At 40.0% G+C, this 27042-nt stretch overlaps 1 protein-coding gene across 10 annotated transcripts in view; it reads left to right on the top strand.

Moving 5' to 3' along the window:
- The window catches only part of CCDC88C (coiled-coil domain containing 88C), a 100008-nt gene extending 73313 nt beyond the window's left edge, over positions 1 to 26695 (top strand). For 3 of the 10 annotated variants that reach the window (XM_049828446.1, XM_049828453.1, XM_049828452.1), the window contains 16 exons: positions 1952 to 2079; positions 2974 to 3115; positions 3721 to 3900; positions 4276 to 4437; positions 5574 to 5851; positions 10631 to 10774; positions 12303 to 12489; positions 12729 to 12874; positions 14293 to 14382; positions 15208 to 15446; positions 19360 to 19542; positions 19948 to 20016; positions 20806 to 20874; positions 21625 to 21926; positions 22930 to 23145; positions 24373 to 26695. In XM_049828446.1, the coding sequence (XP_049684403.1) occupies positions 1952 to 2079; positions 2974 to 3115; positions 3721 to 3900; positions 4276 to 4437; positions 5574 to 5851; positions 10631 to 10774; positions 12303 to 12489; positions 12729 to 12874; positions 14293 to 14382; positions 15208 to 15446; positions 19360 to 19542; positions 19948 to 20016; positions 20806 to 20874; positions 21625 to 21926; positions 22930 to 23145; positions 24373 to 25389 (3552 nt within the window). In that variant the 3' untranslated portion in view covers positions 25390 to 26695. Of the gene's footprint in view, positions 1 to 1951; positions 2080 to 2973; positions 3116 to 3720; positions 3901 to 4275; positions 4438 to 5573; positions 5852 to 10630; positions 10775 to 12302; positions 12490 to 12728; positions 12875 to 14292; positions 14383 to 15207; positions 15447 to 19359; positions 19543 to 19947; positions 20017 to 20805; positions 20875 to 21624; positions 21927 to 22929; positions 24107 to 24372 lie in introns of all 10 variants that reach the window. The other 7 variants (XR_007509570.1, XR_007509571.1, XM_049828447.1 and 4 more) reach the window with 7 other exon arrangements.
- Positions 26696 to 27042: the final 347 nt, after the last annotated feature.

Genomic DNA, 27042 nt, shown 5'->3' with positions numbered 1-27042 from the left:
TTGCTAAAACAAGAACCATCCCAGATGACCAACCTAACCCTTTCAATAACAGCTGCACCAAGTTTTTGCTTTACAACTACCTACAGTGTTTTCCCCCAAAAGCTTCCCTGCAGAGAGAGAGCATGCTAAGCAGCTCTGTTGTTAAGCAACAGCAATCTCTTCCAGCACTCCTCTCCATTGCAGAATGCAGTAATCGCACTTTTCCTAATAGCGATCTTTTAAAAATACACAATTAGCATTAGGACATTAGCAAACTAGTGATGTGTGTGCCAGAACCTGACACTCTTACGAATGGCCTATGAGATGATTCAGGTTATTGCAACTTGCTCTCATTGCCTGCCCCAGCTGCTGTTGTCCTGCTGGAAACAGGATTTCCTGTGAAAGAACATTCAAAGGAAAATGCTCAGTGCTGCAGTAGCTCAGTGAAATAAGTAAGTTCAGCAAGACTAATGCAGTAAGCAATTACTTACTTGAAGATTTAGTTTTATTTTAGTTTTTGAAGCATTAGTGTAATTTTGAGGAGGAAAAATATCGGAAACATTTGAAACAGTCCCAAGTTGTGCTTCTATCCAACTTTCCTTAAAAATAAATAAAATAATAGCATTTCTGAAAAGGCTTCTTTTTAATCTTTCCCTTCTCAGACTTTTGCAAATTTCCAGTGGTGCAGACCCATACAGAAGCGCATCTTCTTTTCCTTAGTTACTTTATATAGATTCTACAGAAGGGAGTTCATGGATGTTGAAGGGACCTGTTTAAAGACCACGGGCTGGCACTGACCTTAACCTTGCCTTTTTTTTTTTCTTGCTGTGTGAATGAGTATGTGGCTAAATTTGTGATATCTGAGGACTACTGAATACCTACAGTTTATGTTTAACAAAGTATTTTTTTAAAATTTTGTTCTTCCTTCTGTTTGATATCCAGGATAATATTTTTTCTTACTTGAACTGCTTCAGTACCTTTGTTGTTCTTTCTTCATGCCTTGTTTAAGACAACTTTTGAACAGAAACATGAGCAACGTAGTTCTCGGTGGTACATTTGCATTTCAGAGAATTTTGAATGGTAGGAATCTTTGAACTTGGCTATGCACCAAAAATGATTTGTCCTTTTTAAACATGCAGGCTGGTATTATGTTTTCTCAGGCCATTTCCACACAGACCACTTCACGGGCATAACAGCAAAGCATTTTCCCGATATACCTTCTGGTACAACTCCATCAAATCCCCTCCTCCTATGACTTCCTTGTCTGATTCTGCTTAACTTTCTTCCAAATAAACCTAAATGAAACCAGAATGGGCCAGTAGATGCCAGAATAAGTGACCAAGCTCTCCAGTCTCCAGAGCTGTACTGTCTTTTACGCAACAGTGTAATTATGCTTTTTTAATTTTGTCAGTAGTTTACCATATGTCAGAAACTCAGAGTCAATAGTGAAAATGCACTATTACCAGGTCCCCTGGTAATAACTTCGTAACCGTATTATCCAGGAAACATTCATACTGGAGTCCTGTCACTGTGTGTGTGCGCCAGTGTTGGCTGGGCTTTTTAGGAGGGCTTTTTGTCCTAGCTGAGAGGTGGGAACTCCCTCTGCTGGTGTCCGCTGACCTGCACACATCCCTTCTGTGGCACAATGGCAGGATGTCTCCTGGCCTCTACACGTTCCCTCTTTTGGTAGGTGGGCAGGATGCCAGTGTTGGCAGAAGCAGTTCAGTACAGTGAGCGAGACAAAGGCCAAAAGAAGCATTCTTCAGATTTATTCCAAGTAAACTATAAATAAAAGCAATCAGTTTAATTTTGCATTCAGCTGTCACTGACAAAGAATTTTAGCTGACCTTCTCGGAAGTAGGATTTTATCCAATGACTTTTTCAGTACTTTTTAAAAAAATCTATAGTGCTGGTGTCTGGAGAACTATCACCACCCCTTGCACAGTAACTAATCACGTTAGTGCTGTTACAGGATTTGGTTCTGGAGAAGCTGAAGAGTCAACAGTTGTCTAGTGAGCTGGACAAACTGAGCCAGGAACTGGAGAAGATAGGATTGAACAAAGAGCTGCTACTACAGGATGACAACGGCAATGATGACACGTAAGGAAACTGAGTTCTCTTAGTCATTCTTTTGACTCTGCAGGCTTTTCCTCAGCCTAACGCAAGCCCTTTGCCTTTCTTTTTGGTTCTCATCTGTCTCACTCCAATTACCCTTACCAATTTTGGACATAAAGCATATGTTTTTCTTGCAAGCTTGGCAGTATACTGCAAGTTTTGCAAAACTTTTTCTTGGATGTTATTTTCTCTCTCCATGCCAGCCAGTGTTACTACAGTCCCCCCTCTACTCTCCAGTAGAGTAGCTGGGTAGCTATTTCAGTGTGTATTCCTCCTCATATTCTCTTTACAAGTAAGAATAGTGTCTGTTAAACAGTGTCTGTCATTACTCCATGTAAGTGGTGATCCAACCACCTGTTAATATAAACATAGATATTGGCGAAGAAATTCCTGATTGCAAGAAATTCCTTTGCAAGTCCTATAGTAATGAACAAAGAAATCCCAACAATCCATGTGTATATAGGCCTCTTGGTAAGACCTGATTAGAGAAACATACCCATCTCATAGTAGACTTTAGAGTCTACTGCGGATTTTTCTGCTTGTCAAGAATGCGCAAAAGAGCCTTGAGAAGAAATTTATGTAGTGTAATTAGGGGAAAAAGAGAAAACCTTATTTTAAGTTACATAGCTCTTAGATATTTCTGTAGAACCATGATGGTGTTACCTCTATTAAAATTGATTGGATTTTCCAAGAGCAGGTTCCCCAGCTATAATGTATCAGTAGCGGTCTGCAGCAGTAGAGGAGAGCATTTTCCTGAAGAAGCAAATACATATAATGTAACATGGTGAGGTTTGGAATGGGCAAAGGTGAAGTCTCCTATATAGTTGGTGGCTTATATCGTAGGGGCAGACATTGAAAAGCTATTCTCATGTCTTTCAGAAAATACAAGATTCTGGAGAGCAAAACAGAATCGGCACTAAAAACAACACTAGCTGTGAAAGAGGAAAAGATTGCAATGCTGGAGGCTCAAGTGAAAGACTCTCTGAACTTGAACCAACAGTTACAGAATGATCTAAATACGGTAAGAGGTTAACTGAATTTTAATTGTTCATGGTGTGGTTCTGCACATTCACATGCCTTTTTTTTTTTTTTTTTTATACTCAGCAAACCCAAGTTATCTCTACACTTCCCCCTCCCACCCCATACCTGCACTTCCCCAAAACCTTTTTTGACTGGACTGCTTTCTCTTGTACCTTTCTATATAATGGCACCAATTTCAGAAAAATTATTGGTCTGGGGGCATTGCAGGAGGTTTTTTTACATAACCACCATTTGCAGATCTCTGTTTTCCTATGTTTTTTTTCATTGCCATGGTCTTGTTTTTCTGCCTTGTTTAATGAAAGCATAGGCTGAGGAAGACTGCAGTTGAAACATCTCACCTAAGAACAGTCTGGTGGTTAGGTGACTGAGCTTGAGTCCAAGGGCACCTGACTGGAGGCCAAGAGACATGGGTTCCTCCACCTGTCTGTGTCTCAATTTCCCCATCTGTGAAGTGAGGGTAATGGTTGTTGAATCCCTTAAGGTCCCTACAGTGCAAGAGAGGAACTGCATATTCCATCATTATTAATGTAAAAATCCCACTGTTATAATATCAGTGTTGAAGGTTGTTGCTTGTTGCCTTTGCAGGTGAAGAAGGACTTTGATGCACTTAAGCAGACTCAACAGGATGGGCAGTATGCTCAGAAGTCACTGAGGTATTCTGCAGAGAAACTCATTCCCATGAATGAGAAATTGGAAACAGGTCACAGAGAGGCTACCATGGAGCTGCTGAAACTGAAGGACAGGGCAATTGAACTGGAAAGGAATGTAAGCCTTCTCCTGTTTCCTGTTATCCCACAAACTACCCTTGTGATCATGAGTGGGTTGCTGGGAGCTGGATTTTTGACCTTGTAGGAATCTGGTGGGTTTTCTGGAGCACATGAGTCTACCAAATTCCTTGGGTATCTCTTAGGACTGCATGGGACTATAATGCTATATATGTCTTGTGTAACATGATTGCAGGGATTAATCCTGTGTATAACATCTGTCCTATCTTCATTCAATGCTAGGAAGAGTTTGCTTTTGCACATTTGCTGCAGAATGATCATCACTAATTGGTTCTCATCTTTGATAGGACTCCAAATGATCAGCACAGCTGTTTCATTTGTTCCTGTCACAGCTTCATTGCCATCTCTCTTTTAGAATGCAGCCCTGCATGCTGAGAAGCAGCTGCTTAAAGAACAGCTGAAGCATTTAGAAACACAGAATGTCTCCTTCAACAATCAGATCCTGACACTACAGAAGCAAAACGTCTTCCTTCAGGAGCACAACACTGCCCTGCAGACACAGACAGCCAAACTCCAGGTCAGGACAACCTTGCGCTTCTGTGCCAGGAGACTGGATTTGATTATAGTAGTGTGGAGAAGATGACAGCTAATAAGAAAATGTTTGTATTGGTAGGCTGATGTAGTGATGTAAAGATGAGGCCCATAAGGTGGAGCTTAGCTTGAGGTCTGAATTTTTCCAAACTAGGATGGAAATGGACTCTGTAGCTAACGTCTGGTAGCCTTTGTTAAGAAGGTAGTTATTTAGAGATAAGTTTTTAAAATCAATACAGCAAAATCCAGGTGTGTTGTTCCAGAAGCTGCATTTCTGGAATAAAAGATCTTTGCTCTTTTTTTCTGTTAATGCTGTGCGTGTGAAAGAGCTTGGAGAAATGGGAAGAAGACAAAAGTCAGCTCCCAAGAGGTGTTGTAGCAATGAGTTCCAATCACAATTTTCATACTTCCAGACAGAATGTTGAAGTTGCCAGTGGAAAAAAGATACTCTTAAACATTACTTGAATTTTGCAAAAATAAGCTTAGCTTCAGAAAGAGAACAGTTTTAAAGGACGACATTGGGTTAGCTCTAATTTTTTTTTATGTGAATTTCCCTTTTTAAGCTTTTCCTCTTGCATGTTCACAGATTTTTTTTTTATTCTTTTTAATTATTTCTCACCTGTAGTTGAGGTATATAAGCAACATACAAAATTAATGCATTACCTATCTACTAAAACCAGACTTGTTAGGAGTGCTGCCCCCATACACAGTGGTGCAGTTAATTTTTTTGAGTTTGGGTGAACTTAAGTTTTCATTTCTTGTATGCAAACATGGGATAGCTTTTGGCTTTGTACATGATTGTCAGAGATGCAGTTGAGTTGCAAGTATTCCAGCTCATCTTGGTCTTCAGGCTCAAGAGCTTCTGCTAGTAAAACAGTGGTTTTTTCAGTTTGGAGGTTACTCTGATACTTTTCAGACTGCTGATAGCATGGCTCTATATGGTGCATACTACCAGCAATAATACCAAAATGATGCCAAGTTGTCCACAGATATCTTAAGTCTACAAAGCAATGGATGCATTCTTGATTAGCTCCATACAGACACAAGCTGCTACTACATGTTTGTTGTATGTACCAGTAGGTGTAAATAAGTAACGCTTGCTTTTTATTTGAGAAACTTTAGGTAGAAAATTCAACCCTCAGCTCCCAGAGTGCTTCACTGATGGCCCAGAATGCTTTACTTCAAAATCAGCAGACAGCCAAGGAAAATGAGAATGAAAATCTACTGAAACAGAAGGAGCAGCTGAAAGCTGAGTATGAGTCATTGCTTCAGGACCATGAACACCTTGCTTCACTGCATGAACGGCAGTCTGCAGAATATGAAATGCTAATAAACCAGCACAGCTGCCTGAAAACTTTACACAAAAACCTGGATCTGGAGCACAAAGGTCTGGGTGAGAGGTACGCTCACTGCTCAGGGCTGTAGTGTAGCTGGATGTCCCCTGTTACAATTTCAGCCTTAAATGTTGGTCTCCAGTTACAAATGGAAACTCCTAACTTATTCCCCTGAAACAGTGTCTTCTCATTCTTGCTGTCATTAGGAGATTGGATGAAAATATTTGCAAAGCTGTAGATTTTAGGCTCTGAAGGTGGCAGACCACAGATGACTCTGGTGATATTTAGCAAAATATGGGCTTGGGTCTTGGGGATGCTTTCTCAGAAGTAGCTTAAATGGCTTTACTACGTTTAAGGATCTGTGCTATCATAACATGCAGCCTTAAAAAGATTCTCCCAGTTCTACTGTGTGGGATATCTTTTCTAGTCATACAGTAAGGTCTGCAAGTCACCTAGGTAATTACCTATGTGTGAGTAGTATGTATCTTGAAAAATTTAAATCATTGAAGATTGTGTGTGGCATCAATCTCATGACAAAGGAGACTCTCTGAAGGAAGCCCTATTGAGCTAGCTATGAAATAGTGATGCATTATTTATTTTCTTCTAGTTCTTACAGTCTAAGGCTTTTGCTTCTGGACCTTCAATTGAATTGTGAAATCGGAGTAATCTGTTTATTGTTTAGTCTCTAGTCACTGTAATTTTCTGACAACTGTGCATGAATAAAACAATATATATAATGTACGACTATATAAATGTTGCTCTGCCTATGCCTCAAAACTTTTCTTACACAATTCAGTGATTTTCCTCAAAATACTGTACTTAGGTTCAGTTTCTATGCAAGACCATGAGTTGGGTTCAGAGCAACTCAATGGCAATCTTTGAGGGTGGGCTAAAAACTGGTGTTAGACTTCTCTTTCCCAAAGACTAAAGAGCTGGCAATACAATGTACACGTGCGGTAGATTTTGATAAAGTACAGAAATAAACCTATTGTGATTAAAATATCCGCCAGGGCCGTTTGACAGGACAGCTGCTTGGCTGTCAACTAAATGAGCTGTAAGTGATTACACAGACACTGTTTCTGCTTACCAAGTCTCTCTCAGACTGATTAATGGTTCTCCTTGATTCAGGCTTTGCTTGAGATTATCACACTGTGGTGTGTTGAGGCAGTTGGGTTCTTTCTTTTCTTGATGAGTACCAATTATTAAACAGTGCTAGCCTGAGAAAAAAGTGGTTTTCTAAAACCAGGTTATCTCTAGTGATAAGTGCTCAGGTCACCACTGTAAACATTAAGAATTTGAACTGTCTGTTACCGAGATGTGACTGCCAGTGAGAGATGTTGCAGGGGAGCAGATGGTGGCCTTTTCTATACTCAAAGCATACTCAAAGGTTGATTTTGGCAGTTTTAAGAGTGCAGTGTCCTCCTCAGCAGATCAGTCTCAAAAAATACTTAGCAAGGTGATTTGTCCAGGGACAGTCTGTGTCTCCATTTGGCTGCCAGAAAAAAAAAGATAAGCCGCTTTTTTTGTGTGTGTGTTTTGTTTTCCCTCCATCATGTGCTATGTGCAGTTCAGCTGGCTGAGGGAGCAGAGGGGAGAAAGTTAGAAAAACAGCTGCAAGAAAACTGTTTTCTTCTGCCATGCTGAGGCATTTAACTGCTAAGATGAAATACCTTACTTTCAACTTCAGCTGGAATGCACCACCTGCTAAATTTTCCCAGAGCAGCTCAGTGCATCCAAGAAGTTTGCTTGTACAGGATTTAAGAGATGGGGTTTCCTTGTCCCAATTCCAAGGTAATTGTTTTTTCTCAGTTGGTGACAGCACTGTAATCATAATTCTCTTGCTTAAGGCAGGTTTGCACTCCTGCATAAACCTATGACTGCAACTTGTCTAAAAAAAAATCCACAGCAACTTTAGTTAGCTTGTGAACTCATAACACCATGTACAGCCAAGATCCCTGAGGTTTGTGTAGTTCACTGTGATGCAGTCTAACCACAGAATATTTTCGGCACCTGAGCAAACCTCATTAAACCTCCCATGGCTCTATCTGCACAGTATTAGCACTGCAGTGGGGGTTTAATAATGGGTTGTGTGTAACTGCAGTGAAATGGCCTGTCATAGCCCAGCAAACCACAGACATGTGGGTTTGACTTAGCAAGAAAAGGAGAGTTAGTATGTTAGGATCATTTACCATTAATAGCAGTTTCTTGACTTTGTGGTGTTTGGCTGACCGTCTCAGTGAACACAGAAAGGTTGGACTCTTTGGCTGCATTTTATTAAATTGCTTTACATACTGCACACTTCTAAAGGGAGGTAGTAACTTACTAGCCACAATTGATTAGCAGATCCTTGAGCATTTCTTTGTGGCTTACTCTGGAGAAGTCTAATCCTGCAGAGACACTGGAAAAACTCATCTCACTGGAAAAACAGAATCCCTGCTGTGGAGGGTTACATATTGCAGGGACTTGTATTATTATGTTACCAATGCTGGCTGGTAGTTAATTTTCTGGGTTCCTTTTGCCACATGGCTTTTATCATAGCTGAGCATTTTTATAAAGTTCTCTCAGTCACAAATACCTACCCACAGTATTTCTCCTAACAAAGCAGCAGAAAGAGTGAAAACCAAAAGGAGTAAAGAGGAATATGATTGTTCAGTCCCAGGAATGGATTGCATCAGAGCCAAAATGTATTTCACTTGCATGTGTAAGAAAATCTTATTAAAACCCCTCTGTCCAAGTGCCTGATGCTTAGAGAAGTGGAGTGAACATGAGTGTTGAATAGCCTACAGGATGGGTAACCTTGCCCCCAGTGGTAGAGCCTGTCAGGTTGCACAAATCCTGCTCAGATGGTAGACTCCATGCTGAATCTGGACTACGAGAAAATTTTGCCTGGGGATTTCATTAGGGCTCCAGAGATGTAGTATTACTTGCATTTTTACAGACAGTCTCTTCTTTCTTGCCTTTCACCTAATATCTAGGGTGCCAGCTGTGGTCTACCTCAGGGGTTCTCATGCTCAAAGGCAGCATGTAGAGCTGGGCCAAACCACTGAAACTGGACCAGTATACTGCTTCTCTCTAAGTAGCCCTCTTTAAAAAATAGAGGGCTTGGATAAAAATGAACAGAGTAGCCCTATCATACAGAAATGGCAAAAGAATTCACAACACAGTTTCTGCATAATCTCTGCCAAGGGACTGACTGTGGAGTTTGTCTTGTCAGACTCTGGATTGGCACGCAGTCTGTTTTAAATCCTTGGAGCTGGATGTGAAACCTTCCTCTGCTTTCAGATTCTTCCATTTGTTGTATGGACATTGAATTTGAAATGTCCTGGAGGCTGAATGGAGGAAGAAAATAAATAAATAAGGTTAATTAAACTCCACTGCTGTTACTGGGAATGAATAGCAAAAAGCAGCTTTTGTCTGGGAGACAGGTACTTTTCTGTGTGGCCCTTCAATGGACTGGAATTTGGGACAGGCTGCAATTTGACCCTGGGATGAAGGGAATGGTAGCCTGAAAGAAAAACAAGTTGGAAGGAGGCAGTGTATTTGGTGCTGTCTGCTGCTTTTGTTCTGAAGTTTTCGTGACTGCAGAGTAACTATGCTCTGCATTCATCTCCGCTGGGATGAGAGTCACAGATAGATGATGCTTGTTGTCTCTAGGTTTTTCAAGCAATGCTGCATCTTCCAACTAGTTGCTGGTTTAAAATTGCTTAGAAGTATGTTTCTCCTTGACTGGCACAGGTGTATCTGCCCAGGGATATTTCAGGGCAATATCCTTTTATCACAGTCACAGAAGAATGATGACTTTTGAGATTCACTGCACCAGTATCACCAGTGGCTTCTGCTGATGTGTGTGTATGGGCACAGACCCTGACAGAGGCCACCAGAGGAAAAAAAAATATCTGAGAACAGCTTGCTGTTTTGCAAAGTGGTCTTAAGCCAGCTCATTCTTTGCAGCATTTTCTGAATGCAGGCAGTGTAGCAGCTCAGGGAGGCTAAGCCTGCCTAATTGATGCCTGTGGAAAGTATCAGGGGAGTTGTTCCACACCTCTTGTTATTTTAGCATTCCAGAGATAGAAATTAAAGACATAGTCGATGGCATCTGCCCTCTGTCTCTGCCCATCTCCTTGCCTTGAATGATTTATGCACAAATTGTATAAATCAAGTAACAGTGGAAGCCTGGACATGAACACTGCTGTTGCTCTTGGGTTTCTCAGTAGTGAACAAGTAGAGCCACTCAAGCAGGTGGATCAGCCCCTACTTAAAGGTGTGATGCTCTCATCTCACTGATAATAGCCTCATCATCTGCCTGGAATATGCAGGAGATTGTTACCTATGCAGGATGCTATTAGCTATGTATATAACCTAGTAGGCATTAGGTTGTTACCTAATAAACTATGGCTCATTCCACTGCTTTCTTGTTGCTTTTTGGCTGCTGCTTTCTGCTGTTTAGTTGGGTTTTTGAAACCTGCCACTGACAATTACTTGCGAATGGGATTCCAGTTTAATGGTGCAGTTTCCACTCACCCTGGAGACTTGCATGCTTTTTACCAAATGATCAGAATCTCGAACTGAAATAAGGTTCTGGCAATTGCATTCCAGTTTGCTTAAAAAAATGCATTTTTATTTCTAAAAGCCTCCCTGTTGACTTACAGACTAAGCTGCATTTCCATGCATAGTGTGGAATTCTTCAGCCTTGGTAAACGTTTAACCACACAAATGTATATGAAATTAAGCAGGCAGGAAAAAATTCCTTTCTGGTCTTTGTGGTGTTACCTATTAAAAATCTTACACTAGAGGAAGAAAAATGTTTAAATGAAAGCTGAGAGTATGCTACTCTGCTTTTTGCAGATACAACAATTTAGTGAAACACAAGGCAGAACTGGAAGAGTTGGAAATAGTTTTAAAAACTGAGAGAGAGGTTCTGCAACAAGAGAGGAGATCAAATGCAATAACCACTGGGGAAAATCAGAAGCTAAGGGAGGAATTGGACAGGTATGGTTCCCTTGCTAAATTCTTGTATATATCATTAAAAAGTCAATTATGTAAAAAACGCAGTTGTTTTGCTGTATTCTGTTAACTGTAGCTCCAGAATACCTTCATTAATGTGTCTGTTAATTTTTCTCAATTTCTGTCTTGTTAATTTGGTCATTTTGTTTAACTCATTTATCAGCTTCATGGACACTGTCAGCAAGTACTGTTATCCTGTGCTTCAAACATGATCTGATCCAGGGACTTTTACTCAGTCAAAATAAGCTTCCACATGTGGCTCAGTTCACAAGTGTTTCTGTAATAAGTTGTTTCCAAGTGCTTGTCTTTAAGTAGAACTAAAAATACCCCAAACACCCAATAATATCTAGAGTTGTGTGAAATGGTTCCTACCCAGTTTTTTTCCCTTGAGGAGAACTGTATTATGTTTTTTTACGCAGTATGATTTAGTTCTAGGAGTTAACATTTCTGTTTATTTTCTATTGCGCAGAGAAAGCTGCCATTTGTTAATACTCAAAAGAGGCTTGGTTCCTGTTATTAAAAGTGGGCTTAGTGATTCCTATGATCACTGGGTAACTGTTAACTCATGTCAAAACCCCTTTTGTGAGCTAGCATCTGAACTTTACATAATGCAGCAGTAAACATGCCCTCCCCCGCCAACCTGTATCCCTACTGGGGCTCTCTCCATTATAACCAGTTCAGTGCCACTGTTCATACTACAAAGGCATTTTGAGAAATAGTTTGGTACAAATAAGGGGCCAAGGTCATATCAAGTTAAAGCAATGTCAGATTGACTCATATTTTAAAAGCACATGCTAAGTTCAGTCACGAAAGTTTCATATGCTGTCCCAACTGCAGTGTACTTTAGAACACTGCAGAGCTCTGCTAAGGAGGTTTCCTCAAACTTGCTGTTTTCAGCTGTTTCTCTAGGGACAAAGGAAGATGTTGCAAAATGTTGATTGCAGTGCTGGCAGAGAGCAAGGCTTAGCTGATCTGTCAGCAGATACAGAAATTAATGTTTTTTACTTATCTATTATTTAATATTATGCCTTCGTGATTTGTAGACATTTTTAAATTTACCAAAAGCTATAAAAGAATGCCACAGTATCATCTTGTAACATTACAGTGTTTCACAGTTCAGGGCACTTAATGCTCATATTTCATGCATCAGTAAAAAAATTCTGTGAGTGTTCTTCATTTGTGCCAAATAGAGCTGCTGTTATATCCAAATGCTCCTAAACACATTGTGCCTCAGAAATTTCTGTTGTGTTTCTTACACATTGAGGAAGTCGAAGTTTTATTTTTCATCTATTTTCCTTTAAGTTGTTTTGTAGATTTGAAATATTTTATAATGCTATTACTACTTTCTTAATAAAATTTTATTATATGCTTAGAATAAAAATATCTTTAGGAGTTAGTTTTTGGAACTTAATGTTTGATTTAGTGGTAGCTGCACACAGATGGTGTGGTCTTTGAATATGAGGTGCTTTCTATGAAGTGTCCTTCATAAGCCTGCTGGCTTCTTCATGTTTAGGGTGAATTTCTTGCACAACCAACTAAAGGCAGAATATGAAGGGCTGCATTCACACACTAAAGAGCTGAAAACTTCCCTGAACAACTCTCAGCTGGAGCTGAATCGTTGGCAGGCTCGCTACGACGAACTGAAGGAGCAGCACCAGTCCATGGATATCTCCCTGACCAAGCTGGATAACCATTGTGAGGTGAGTAGCTATAGGTAGGTATAGTGCTGGGTTCCTGTTAGAGAGCTAACATTCATTGTGTGAAGTTTTTGGCACACTATATGTAGAAGGTCAAGCTATGTGGTCCTAACAACACCCCCATATACTTCAAAGTTTATCGATTTGTATCCTAAGTTGCTATGCTATTGTGTTAGCTTGATTATGGTGCATTTCCAGGGAAGCCAGATGCAGAGGAGAGATTAATGTGTCTTGTTTAATAGCTGCTGTCCCGTCTAAAGGGAAATCTGGAAGAAGAAAACCATCATCTCCTGAGTCAGATTCAGATGCTGAGCCAACAGAATCAGATGTTACTGGAGCAGAACATGGAGAACAAGGAGCAGTATCATGAAGAACAGAAACAGTACATGTAAGAAACTAGAGATTTGAATTGTGAAACCTAAAAAAGTCATCTAGACAAACATGGAATACAAATCATCTATCAGGAGTAGAAGGACAGGCAGGGGAATTATAGGGTTACTTGATATCTGGCTAGAAAAGGGGATGTTTAGGAGGAGATATATGTAAAGGGGAGAAACTACAAAATTTCTTCGCATTGCCTTACTGCAAAGGGATGTTCAATACACACCTGGACAAGCACAGCTCTTTTGAAATAATATAGGTGAAACCATGTGGAAAACTTAATTCTAAAAGATGTAATGTTAAACCCAGTGGTACTTCTCAAAGGTTTCTGAAGAGCTTGGAAAACAGCTGAGTTGCAACAAAAATTTAGTCTTAGCAAGTCATTTTATATTTAGGTTCCTGAAGAACAGCAAATACTCATACTCCTCTAGTTTTTGTCATTTGCATTATAAGAAATACTTCCTTCGATGGTTTTTTTAAGGATGCAACATTCACCGCTGTGTCCCCCATGCACAAGGTGACACACTTAAGTGAGATACCCTGTTTAAACATATTGTACATTTACGAAGAATCCTGTTCTCAATGCAGTGAATTTCTCTTACAGGTATGAAAGAAGGAAGAAAAGTGTTCTTAATCCAAAGAATTTTACTCTAAGCATTTCAGGATGATGTGGGAGTTACTGACTTTTATTTCAGTACTGGATTATATGGTTGAAATGTTAGAAATTGTTTGCTGAAATTGGCTAAATACACTTCAAATGTACTCTAAGGATATTTATCCAGGTGTCTGACAGTTCTGTGATGGAGGTACATTAGACCTACTACTTGAATGAAAAAAGATTTCCTGACATCCACTGTGCAGGTTAATAAACCAATGAGTAAAAAAAATCGTAAGATTACATGGCACTGCTAAAAGTGCTTTGACACTGCTCACAGGAGACCAAAGTAGTCTTAAAAAGATCAAACTTTATTTATTTCTCTAGTTACAACAGAGTAAGCAGAACAGGAATAAAATAGCCAGTTATCACCTAGACAAGAAGTTCAAACTATGTAAGGATCTTAACCGTTGAGTAATTCTCAGTAATCTGTGAATAAGACTGAACAATGAGCAAACGAATTTTCAAAAGCCAGAATAAGGTTAATCTTAACACCCACCAAAGCAACTCTGCCTGAGTTATTAGTGAGTAATCTAGCACCAATCTACTGTTGTTCTTTCATCTTTCATGCTTATTGCACAAAAATCTCCCATCAGCAAGTTTGGTAGGCTTTTGCATTTCCTCCCTTTAAACAGACAGTAGGATTCTGAAGCTTACACAACAGGAAGATATTTCAATCTCTTTCCTCCCTTGGTGGCTTTTGGTCTTCAATATTTTCATTATGCTTAATTTTGTACAGATGTTTCAGAATGTGCTTTTCCCCCTCACAGTGATAAATTGAATGCCTTAAGGAGACACAAGGAAAAACTTGAAGAGAAGATAATGGATCAGTACAAGTTTTATGATCCTACTCCAAAAAAGTAAGTCCCATATGGGTTCAGTTCTGTTATTGTTGTACAGATTTGTGAGGGTCAGAAAGGGCTCTTCCTAACTGGTGATAACAGAAATTTCAACTGAAATAAGGACAGTGTCATCTCCATTTCTCTCTTCACTCTTGCTCCGCAAGCCATTCCCTGAAGGAGCAGGTTGTGTGAATAGAGAGCACAGTACCTTACATGGGGCCCTCTGTTTTAATACTGGGATCTGAAACATATTAATTGGAAAAGAGCCACTTTGCCCTGATGAATATCATCATCGTGTCCCTAGCAGGGGGGGGGACCCCCCAGTATGGTAACTAAGCAGCAGTAGGACCTTCCAGAGCTTCTCTTTCAAAGGGGATAAGCAGTCCATCGGAGAGAAAGGACTTTAAAAAATTATATTAAGAACAACAAAAAAGAGCCAAGCTAACTCCACCACACATAGTTCTGACTGATAGCCTTAGCAAAGAGCAGGATTCATCTTTAAAGCAGTTTTCATTTCTCTCCTCCTCAGTCTGTTCCTGTAGTAGACCTTTTAACACTGTTAAAATGTCTTATGTGGGTCCATATGTGTAGTTTAGATTTCTAGCAGAGGGAATGATTGTCTTTGTCACATTTCTTGTGGTGAAGAAATATTTCTGTAAAATCATCTTGCCTTTGGGAGAGAAAAGGATCTCAAGCTCTGTGAAATTCATGCTGCATCTTTCTACCAATTCATGACAGTAAACAAATAAGAATGTAGGATGGCTTGATGGCTTTAGTAAACTTCTTCAGGGAGTACTTCTTGTAGCGTTTTATGAATCCCATTCACAAAACCTGCTTTATCAGGAAAAACCACTGGATTGGGGCCAGAGCCTTAGTCAAACTAATCAAGCCAAAGAAGGAGACAAGGGAGCGGTTGAAACCAGCAGCAGAAAGCACTCCGTGGCATTCTGAATCCCCAGAGACGGTAAACTCTCCATCTGCCTCCCAGAAACTGAAACATCAACAAGAGACTCAGGATAATACCTCTCAAGGGTCAAACTCTATGGAAGAGAGGGAGAATCCTGGGGGTTCTTCAAACAAAGGTAAGGAATGGCCAGCCTAAATTCATGAGTTGAACAGTATTTTTTTTATGATTTAAAAAAGATTTTTAGAAGTTTTAGTATGTATGATATGTTAATACTCTATCACATTACATTTTATATCCCTTTTTTAATAAACTCAAAGTTTTAATAAGCAAAAAAAGACCCCTAAACTAAAAAGCTGAGTAAACTAGAAAGTGGGGGTTTTATGTTTTGGTTTGGTTTGGTTTTAGTTTGGTTTGTTCCTTTTATCTACTACTTCTCCTTTCAGCTTTTGTATATAGTTCCTTGGTTTGCCTGAATCTATTGCACATTACTGAATAAGTTGGTGGAAATACTTCATTTACTGGGATTTTGCAACAAAGCACTTTGAAGTTGGACCATATAATACGGTTCATTAGCTACTCTTCGAATAGGTAATAGCTGGTCTTACAGCCACTGCCAGCAGATGGCGCACATACAAAAGAAATAACACAGAAAATGCTAATTTATTGTAATTAATTGGTTTTGAGAATAATACCGTGTTTTGACTTTGAATCAAACTCAGAGTTTCTTAATGTAAAATGATTAAATGATTTTTTTGTATGCTGTAAGGCCAACGTAAGGAAGATGAAGTGATTTCTTTTTGTTTAGTTAGTTCATACATTAAATCAGGTGTTCCTAATTATTGGAAATTTAAAAGAAAGCTCCTCAAAATAAATAACTCTGTGATCTTTATTAAAGGTAATACATATTCCAAGCTTTGTTTATTTTATTGAGATAATTTCTGTCAGCTTCTATATATAGATCTTTGTCCTCCAGGAATACTTTTCAAGAAGCGGTTTTGAAATTAATCCTTAAATAATAATTCCTGTCTTCCCACTGGGGAGTGTGGGAAACAGAAGGGGAGCAGCTGGGAAGGGTAGAACTGTTGTTATAAACTACTGCAGGTGTGTGTCTGGCTGAAGTTTTTGCTTTGATTGGGTTTTATCTTTCTCCATTCTAATTCTTGAGGTTGTTGATTCACTTAAAATAAAAATGCATGTCTCAGATCATCCATGTGATTCCAGGAAATGTTAAGTGTTTAACACGCATCCAAAGTTTAACCTTGGGAATTTGGTCTTGGTTGCCACAGAACAAGGCCCTCATGGAGTGCCAGAGATAATATAAAGTCTCTGGGGCTTCATTCTTTTTGGTGTTATATGAAACATGCTTATGTTGAGATGATGAGCATCAGTATTAAAGCCTAGAAGACATCTAGGAAATTTGAGTATATTATCACCAAGTAACATGTACACCTATCTGATTTTACTTTATTAAGTAAAAGCATTTTGGGTGACTTAACAGTAATTTCGTAATGGACATGCTTATATTTTACATATATGTGTTAATCTATACATTAATCTGAGTCAGATTAATTATGATTAACTATGCATTAATCAGTCCTCCAAATATATGTTAGTCTTTGTTTAGCCTTTTTCGTTTTTACTAGTTGCATAGTCTTTAATCTATTTTAAGACACTTTAAGTTTTATTTACAAGGTTTTTTTTACTTTTTTTTTTCTTCTTCTTTTTGGGATACCTGGGTGATAACAATTTAGCTGCGCAGCGCAAAAAGATTGCCTTTTTGAGAAGCAAAATCAAGGATAAAGAAAAGTCTCCTAAGTCTCCATCGAATCATCAGTCTCCCTCTAATCGGCTCCGGTTCTGGTCTTCTTCCGACATCCCATCCTCTCCTAATGAACCTCTTTCTTTCCCGGAATTGGGAGATTTCTAACACCTTCTCTTTAGCATTTATCTTCATTTATTTCTGACAAATATTTTAAACAACAACAACAAAGTCCCACGTGTCTTAAAAGAACACACACCCTGATAGAAACACTCAGCATGTCTTTACAATACTCTAAAATACAAGCACAGATTAGTGAACATGGACTTAAATTTTCCTGTAGAAGATGAATCACTATTGCACACTGTGGATCATTTCTTCAATGCAGCATATTTTTAGGGGACCTCATGGCATACAGTTTGCGTATGTATATTGGCTGTGGTGCATGTTATAAGTGAAGTTGCTATGCGCTTCGATATTTTCTTGCAATCACATACTTGCATCTTGTCCAGCGAAGTGTTGAACTGGTTTGCTGTTGCTATGCTTTCTACAGTGTTGTAGTCCTACTAAAATACAAATCTAATATATAAGCAGTTTCCAATTCTGGAGATTTTTCCAACATTCTGTGCCACTAAATGCTAAAATGGCAGGTTTTTTAACATCTTTGTCTGCTTTTACATAGTCTAGCTTTGAATACAGAGTGAAAGCTACTGGGAAAATCATTCTCTGCAAAGTAGCTTGATGTTTGCATTCAGACCTGCTGTTCAGCAAGGTTTTATGCTTCCAGTTATGAAAATTCATCTTGAATTGAGCTAAAGTTTCAGTTTCTGCTGCTTCAGTTTTGACAGATTTTTTTGGAAGAAGATTTGTTCTCTTAAGCTTGGGAATAACCCTCATCATAGATCCATTGCCCAGAATTCTTACTGCATCATAGTCATGACCTGGTGGCTTCTGAATGAATGTGTGGGTCCAGTCCCCACTCTGTGTTAGAGAGACCTGTGCAGCACAGGCAATATGCTACGGGGAGCTCAGCAGAGAGGCCAAAATATCTCATCTCCCTTCTCACTCTGAGATTTGGCCCTCTGCGGCACAACCAGGGACACTGGCACAACAGCCGGTTGCTGCCCATTTTGGGATTTGTAGAGAACGTTTGTCTCCAGAGAAATTAATAATTCTGGCATCTATGGAAGGTCTTAAGTGCATCTACAAAGTCAATTAGAAATACAGATTTGCATGTCAAGCTTTAGCCAGTAATTGCCCCTACAGGCATGCCATAAACTTCAATTCCTAGAGAAAGTGCCAGCCCTGTGCTATGGAGCCCACGCAGTCTGTGGGAGAAAACATTGTTTCTGAAGTCAGCTTCTAGGAGTCATCTAAGATGACAGTATCTTGGTCCGTTTCTCTAATACGGCTTTGCTGCTGCTCTGTGCTTTGAACTAACTGTCTGTCCATTGTCTCTGCAAGTTATTTATTTTGACCACTGCACTCTTCTGTGTTTTCAGCATTTAGTTACTATTAGTTAAGCAAGTACTCCATAGAAATATGTAGAAAACCAGAATCTTGCATCTCATTAAGGGTGTCTCCAATAGTAAATTCTTTAAATTTTGTTCTATTTTATGTGTGCCTTAAAGCGTTACATTCGTATTACAAGAAATGAATTAACCTACCTCATTGCTAGGAAAAATGCCTTCAGCTTTCTGAATCTAAATAATATTCTATCAGGTAGTTTTTTGTTGTTCTTATATTTAGATCCTAGGAATTCCACTTAAAAATCATTGCACCAGAGCATCATAAGAGCAGCAGAGTTTTAACCTTGTAGAGTCTGAGCTCTTACCCCACAGCAAAGATCTGTTAATGTGCGGATCATGCTAAATAATTTCTAAATCAGCATTATTTCTCTTTGAATAAGAGCGTGACTACTGTCACTCTTTCCTTATTCTATTTTATTACTGAAGTAAATGCTTATAAAATGTACCTGCAAGGAATAATGTTATGGGAATTTCACACCTCACTTATCTTTTCTGCATTCATGTCTTTGCTCCTTTTCTTCCTCCTTTCACGGTAATTGTTGCATGTATAATATCAACCCTCCCACTGGCACTAAGCAGCCCTTGTCACTCCCACACTTTACAGAGAGCACACATGATTGAAAAACTGGTGGCAGAAATTTCCTATCCCGTACCGAACTGTTATGGAAAAGCTTGCAAAACTAGTGCCTCTGTTGTGCAGTTTCTTTGTGCCTGCTTGTCATGTTTGTATGGGCAGTAAATACAAATCTCCTAATGCTGTTTTTCATTGACTCGTATTTATTTACCTCTTTCCCCCTAAGTGCTAATGGACCTAAAGCAAAAGAGGAATTCCCATCATGGAGGCAGCAATGATAGTGTTGAAATCTCAGCAGACTCTGCGACAAAACACTGCTGTGTGGAACTGGGTCCCAGGACTTATTCGACATCAGCTATTCATCTGCACACTTCCACCCCCATCTCCAGGCTCCAGAACAGACCGAAAGGTGCGCAGTGCATTTAATATACCAGCTGTTAGTACAAGTCAGGCTACTTCATAGTTCCTGCTTGGGTGAAACATGGCTTCTACTGGCATTCAAGCACAAAAAGAGAGCACTAGTATTTTCACTCCTACTTTATCTGCTTAATGGTTTAATTGATCAGATACAGGGTTTCCTCACTCTTGTAATGTCATCAACTTGACAGACCACATTTGGATGTCAGTTCTCCCATGGTTCCCTGCCCAGTGGTTCACAGCAGTGATTAGATGGTGGCTGCTCTTCCAATGTTGCCTCTATAAAAGCCTCTTGATCACCTCAGTCTTCTACACTGCTAGAATGCATTGGAGACTGATGTGAAGGATTAACCTTCCTGTGTTTAATATTGCCTTTTAAGTTTTGTGTTCTTTTCAGGCTATAATTCAGAAGATAATCTATGTGAACAGTCCCCTGCGGTAGAGTTTGCAAGCACCAGACAGCATGGTAAGTTTGCAGCATATACGAATGCTCTAAACCTCTACATTAAAACTTGTTTCATTGCATCCACATGAACTGTCCTGGAGCATTTTAGTGAAATTAACATGGTAGAATGAGATGTAGTAATGCAACACCATTTGGGGAATTGGGGGTCTAAGTACTTGTATTTTTCTACTGAGATGCTTTTAATGGATGTTTTCCCAAAATAAATTTTCAAAAACAATGCTGACATTGAGAGAAGTTCCCTTGCCCCAGCAACAGATCCTTTAATGCGTGTCCTACAGATTTCTTGCTGATTTTTCTGGACAATGTTCAATTCCTTCTTTAAGGGAGTGAAGCAGCAATAAAAAAAAAATTGGGGTGGAGGGTATGGAGGCACAGCAGGAGCACTGGTGCAGCAGTGGCACTGCCTGCTTAGAGATTTGTGAAAGACTTAATTTGCAGGCTGGTTACCAGCTCCATCTGAAGAAACAAACTGAGAAGGAGACAGCAACTTATTGTTGAACTTCTTCACTATTTACATTACTTTGTTTATAGTTGCTGTAAAAGCAAAACCCAGAACATATTTCTTTGGGCAAAAAATAAGTGAGAAAAACAAGATGAATCCTGAACAACTTGACTTGAAAAATGAAAATGGTTTCTACTCTGTCTAGGCTTTGGCATACTGTCTATATTACATTGTTAATGTTTTCAAAGTGAGTTAGTTGCACGGGTCCTATTTTCAGAAGGTAAGCTGTAACTGAGTCTTTTAGAGAATTAGAGGAACTTAAGATCTGTTTGTTTTGTGTTTTTCAGCGTCCAGGCCAAACAGTTTAGAGAGCAGTAGAAACGCTTCCAGCAGTAGTTCACCTCTCAATTTGAAAGGTAAAGCTTTTACAGCTGAGTCCTGACAAACAGGAAGTGAAATTCTGTGAAACTGTGTGCAAAATGCCATTTTCCTTCCAATTAAATTGGGAGACTTGTTTTGAAATTGTAATGATTATGCAATCTGGACGTGGCTGTCTTGGGAATCAAAACTGCTGGCAAGTAGTATTTTTCTAAGATTGATTCCGGCAAAGGGTGGCTTCTAAGGCAGGCAGTCTAGTTTTGCTTCAATCTGCCTTGGCATCGTATCGTGGGAAGTATCAGGCCACTCTTACACTCCTTTTACAACAACAGGTCTCTGCTGTACTTACTCTGTACACAGCTTGTGTATGGAATCAGTGCGCTCTGGAGATTTGCTTTTGCTGAAATTGTGCATCCTTGAAGGATCCCAGGTGATGTGGCACTGTGGAAGATCTGCTTTCTGCATTCCCACTGCCAGGTTCTGGCTCTCGGATCACACACAGCCAGGACTGGGACAGAGCCCTTACTATCTGTGTTATTCCTATTCTTTGGACAAGTAGTTGTGCTTGTTTAAGACAGGCGCTCAAAATATGTACTGTAAGACATTTACTAGTCCTGATTTTTCAAAGTTCTGACTGCCTTGAGTTCTGGGGAAGAAGAAAGCAAGGTCAAAAATGCCACCTAGTCTGTGTGGAAGTGGCCCTGGATGATAGAGTTGCTACCTCTGTGAGAAATCTACTGAAATGAGGGAAGAACAGTGTCTTTAATGATATTTATGCTTCTTCTCAGGTTCCTTAGATCATATCCATGGTAGAACTGAGAGTCTCAGCAGTGAAGATACGGTGCCAAGCAGAGAGGCACCAGCCTTGCTCCGAGACACCTATCCCTTTCACTCCGCTTCTGCCGTCTTAAGCCCTAGCAGCAGGCATGAGTCCTCCTCCCACAGGAATGGTTTGATCTCTTATGATATACCTCAGAAGAATACTCCATCCCAGTCTTACACAGGCAGGCAACGGTCTGCCTCACCTGGCAGTGAAATGGTAACGTTGGAAGAGTTCTTAGAGGAGAGCAACAGGCTGTCCCCACCAAGTGTAAGTGAATAGAGCTAGGTAGCCCCTCTCAGATGTCAAAAAACTGTTCAAAGCTGATTCAGGGGAATGAAAGTGTAAGGAAACACGGAAAGACAAGAAGATCCTTGTTCATAGGTTTGGAACTTGCAGAGAACTATTGAATCTTGCAAAATGAATGAAACGGTTCCAACAACTAAGGCAAAATTAACTTTTGCACAGCGCTCTGCTAATTTATTTTGATGTATCAGCTATGGCAAGTAAGGCAGATAATTCACTGCAAGTACTGTGTATTGGACTGCTAGGGCTTTTTAATATCAAACACTTGTGGTCAAGGTTTCATATTATATCATCAGTTCTCATCTCCAGGTACTTTTACTTGTGAACTGGTAAGTTTTCTGTGTAATTTTCAGCTGCTAAATCTGTAATTAGAAATGAAACCTAGCTAGTTTTCAACTGCAGTGCAAAATATGCAGTTGTTAAAACCATCTCCTAATCTGAAAATATCATCAGTGCATTTGAGAGAGAATATTTTTTGACCGAAGGAAGTTCTCAATGCTTTCACCATGCTGCATGTTTGTGTGCTGACTGGCACTGTTCTGTTGGTTCAATGACTGCAGGAATATGCTGCATGCTGAAGTGCTTTGTCAGAAATGAAATGTTTGTTTTCTAGATGGCATTTGTCTTTTACTGCTCGACATGCTGTACAGTAGTGAGGCGGTGCAGTATTGAGCATGTTAATGTCTTAAGAACAATTCACTGATAGTGTAAGTGAAGAGACGTTTCTGTTTCCTGAATGCCTTGGTAACAGTATTTAAATCAACAGAGCTGTACCATTTTATTGCATCAGTAAATTCTGGTCCTTGAATTGTCAGAGCAATATTTAAATATACCTCCTATTCCCTTATTATCCTAAATACATTTCTTAACTTTTAGAGGTGTTTAAAATTTGATTTTTTTTTTTCCTCTGTAAGTACCTGATCATGTCTCCATTTTCATTCTTTCTGTCATCCTTGTTCCTTTTCAGCGTCGGCGCAGTTTAAATGAGAGTGAAATGATTTCATTGCACCAATTTCTGTTAGAAGCTGATGCACTGTATCCCTCTTGCTACTCCCTATGTTCTTCCCTCCGTCAGGAACCTTCGCAGTCACTCGAATCAGTCCTCAGTCATTCATGTCCTGACAGCGTGAGGCACAGAACAGGCAGGCGAAATAGGAGATCTACTTCACTGTATATCCCCAGGGTATCCATTGTTCTTGCTATGAAGGCAACAGCTCCCAATTTACCACAGCTTTTGCTAGCATATTAATACCTATAGCAGCATACTGTAACTCTTAGCTGTTATTTTAAAGGCTGCCAGATCACTTGCATTAATTGCTTTTAAAGTATTTCCAGTGCTTGTTCATAAACATGCGTGTTTTTGGAGGACTAGTCATTGTGTAATGTTAATGTGTGTAACAGAAGCTTAAGGTGAATTTAAAAATAACCCTAACGTTTTAACATTTAGTTGAGCATAGAAATCTTCTTGCTGCACTATTGCCATTGATGGCATTCACTTCCAGCAAACAAGTTTTCTGACTGGAAGAAACGTTTGGAGCGCTAGTGAAATGAATATATTAAGCTTTAACATACTCCCTAGAGAAGAGTAAAGAAGTAAATTCCATGAGCTTGTTTCAGCATGTTTTTCATGAAGAAAGCATGTCCCTTAACTATTCTGAGTATGCCTCTTACTAATAGTCCAATGGCAGCTGATCAAATACCACCATCTTTGGATTGCATGGACCATCCCCATGAAATATTCGTTGTATATTTTCTTTTACTGCCAGGTTAATTGTCTGACTTGAAATTTGCAAGTTAATTGTAGGCAAGCAATAATTTCTCCATTTTTGTAATGATTTTGTGTACATTTCGTTATGTTGTACACACAGCTTTTAACATGTAGTATATTGACTGGGAGAGGTGATGGGAATCAATGAAAAAGCAATGAAACTTTCTTGTAATGCTAGCACATCTCCCCAGGGTATTCTCTCCTTTTATATCTCTGAAGTTACAGTAGAGTGTTATCCAGATGAACTGTATTCTGGAAGGTGACAGACCATCATTGATATCTGCTGATACCAGTGGCTGTCATTAATATGATATTCATATTACAGTGACAGTGACTCATGTGAAAGGAAGCAAAAGAGCTGCTGCCCTGGTTGCAAGTGAGATGAAACTTTTTGAATTTAAGACAATTAGTCTGGCAAACAAGGCTGTCATGATCTAATTATGATGAGCATGTTACTCCTTGATTTGGATTTATACCCATTGTAAACATTTATATCTTCTGTTCCCCTCTTTAAATATAAGATCTATGGTTGTATTTGGGTTGAATTAGTTGGGAAGGAGGATCATCTGAACACAAAATTCTGCATGATTCTTTAAACAAAAAGTGGTGTCATTAATGTGGCATGTGCATATTTTCTCACAGCAGGACACCTCCAGTAACAAAGATGACTTGCTCAGCGATTATTTTAGGAAAGCAAATGAGCCTTCAACTGCTGGGAACCTGCTGGTTCAGCCATCCAGAAAGGAGGCTGCTAAGATGCCCACTAGTCTTGTTGCTGCAACTGTGAAGATGACCACCACCAATGAAGAAGGAAGAACAGCTAAGCCTGGAAACTACATGAAGCCAAACCTCAGACAAGTGGAACCTGAGCCTCTGGCAAACTCCCAGGGGTCCCTTAAGCTTCCTCACACACCACAGCACCAGCCTGCCAGTGGGATGCGGCAGATGGCACAGCCTCAGCAGCCTGGAGCAGTGAGCAGGAGGAGTACATCACTGAGCAGGGCATTTAGCTTAGCCTCTGCAGACCTCCTCAGAGCCACCGGCCCAGAGACATACAGGCAGGAGAGCCCTCAGAAGTCAGCAGCAGACCTGCATGGGGGCAAGGACGCTGTCAGTCAAACCACTAGGGCTTCTGTGCCAACCAGCTCCCAGGCAACCTTAAGAGAGAGGCCACAGTCTGCAAAGGTGGCAGGTTCCTTGCAAGGTGTCGATTCCCGCTGTCGGCAGCTTGACGCAAGGCGCCTTTCCCTGGCCCCACCACAGGATGAGAGGCCGCTTTCCTTGCATCAGTTCTCTGCCTCACCCACTGCATCCACCAGCAATCTGAACACGCAGCAACAGGAGCGTGTGAACCCTGGGCAACACTACTCACCCACATCACACACTGCCTCTAAAGTCAAACCCAAGCCAGCCCCTCGTACTGGGGAGGTGGCCACAGTGGCCCCTGCCAGAGCTGTTTCCAGCAGCACTGAGGGAAATACTTCCCTAGGACAAGGCCAGGGAGATGCCCTACTTACCAAGTGCCAGGGTAAGCTGCCAGAAGGCAGTGCTGGGGCTATGGAGGAGCCTGTGAGAGGAAGCAGCTCCAACAGCACTCCTGGGTCTCCGGACCCCCAGGGGGATCAGCAGACAGTTTGGTATGAGTATGGGTGTGTGTAACCCACGGATGCAGTAGTACGTGTGTTTGGCATTGCTGACGTCCTGGTAGCATTTGGCTAGACACTGTGCCAAGTCTTAAAAGGCATCACCCGCATGCTGCTCTGACTGTTCTCCGGGCACTGTTTTCTAGTTGGACAAAGTATGATTAAGAGAAACAAGGAGCAAAACCCTAGCCCTTCTTTTGACACTATTGTGCCTGAAACAAAGCGGAAGCCTGACCTAATCTCACAGCAGGCTTGGCACCTGATTCTCACAGGTGCTGAGCATTCCCCACACCAGGAGAAGCTTAGCAGGGTCCTCTGTCATCGCTGCGCTGTGCACCCCTTCTACCTGCATTAAAGAAGAGTTTCACAGGTCACGTGTGTGTGCTGAACCCAGCCCCACAATTGATAAGTAACTTAACCATAGTGAAAAGTTCATGTAAAAGCCAAACTTCTCCCACAAAAACAGAACCAGACACTTGGCTTAAGTAGCTTGAAGAGAAAGCTGAAGAGCCAAAGTGTGTGGCTTCAGCCATGGATCTGTTAAAATCAATTTTTCTCTCCACAGCCACATTTTATAGAGGTAAACTTGTGTAGACTGTGTAGACTTCAAGGGTTCTTAACCTTCCCTGCTGGGACTGTGTGAGCACAGAGAGGTCAGTGTAATTACTCCACTGCCTTCACTATAGCTGCAGCTCAGTGGAACCTTGACTCTGCAAGCCAAGTGGTGCTGCCTTTTGAAACTTGTTTTATCTTTTATACAAACACTGGAACTAATGCAGCCTTTCAGGGTAGATGCCATTTCAATTGCAAAGGTGGCATCTCATGTACAAAAGTGTCTTGTAAGTATGTATATAAGAAGCTCAAGTATTGTATAGGAATGCTGTGTAAATTGTATTATTACATCCTTGTGTGCGTGACAGCCCACATCCTAAGATATATGTGGGATTTTGTCTCTTAGACAAATGTTATGTCTCCAAGAACTTTGCTCAGTATAGAAAACAAAATAATTTTGTATACATGTGAGAGAAATATACTTTTTAAAATCTATTTATGTGCAAAGAAGTTCCTTGTATGTTTCTGTCCAGAGTGTCATCAGCTGCTTATGTATATATGATCAAATGCTTATCTTTAATTCTATTTCATGTTTGTAAAGCTGTTTTTCTTGCAATAGACTAAATCCTTAAAAAAAATACTTGTTTTGCTGGTTCTGATTTAACCTAGTAAAAGCTAAAACTGATTCAGTTGAGGATGTTTTTGTTATCTAGTATGTAGTAATCCTACTTTGGAAACTACAAAATTGTTTATAATAAAGATTAAAATAAAATAAATGGATGTTGTACTTCTTTTTTTTCCTTGCGGAAAAAAAACCCCATGATTTATGGTGCTGGATGGAGATCTGTCTGCAATAGCTTTGTGTAAGCCTCAGTATTGATTTGCATCTCTGTGTGACAGAGTTGCATTTGGTTTTATATATTGCCACAGAAGGCATATCAGAAATCTTTCCATTCGATTGTAACCTTCTTATTGAAGACTTTAGTAGGATTAGTCATGCAAATTAAGTGACTTCCAGGTCACTGTAGAATCAGACTGATTTTTATGCTTCTCTGACCACTTCAGACAACGCCAAGCATGCTGTCAATTTTGACCAAGCTTGCAAGTTGTACAATCT

Source organism: Accipiter gentilis, chromosome 25 (genome assembly GCF_929443795.1).
Source record: "Accipiter gentilis chromosome 25, bAccGen1.1, whole genome shotgun sequence".
Taxonomy (NCBI): domain Eukaryota; kingdom Metazoa; phylum Chordata; class Aves; order Accipitriformes; family Accipitridae; genus Astur; species Astur gentilis.
Note: the sequence above shows the minus strand (reverse complement) of the source record. Positions and strands in the feature narration are given on the sequence as shown.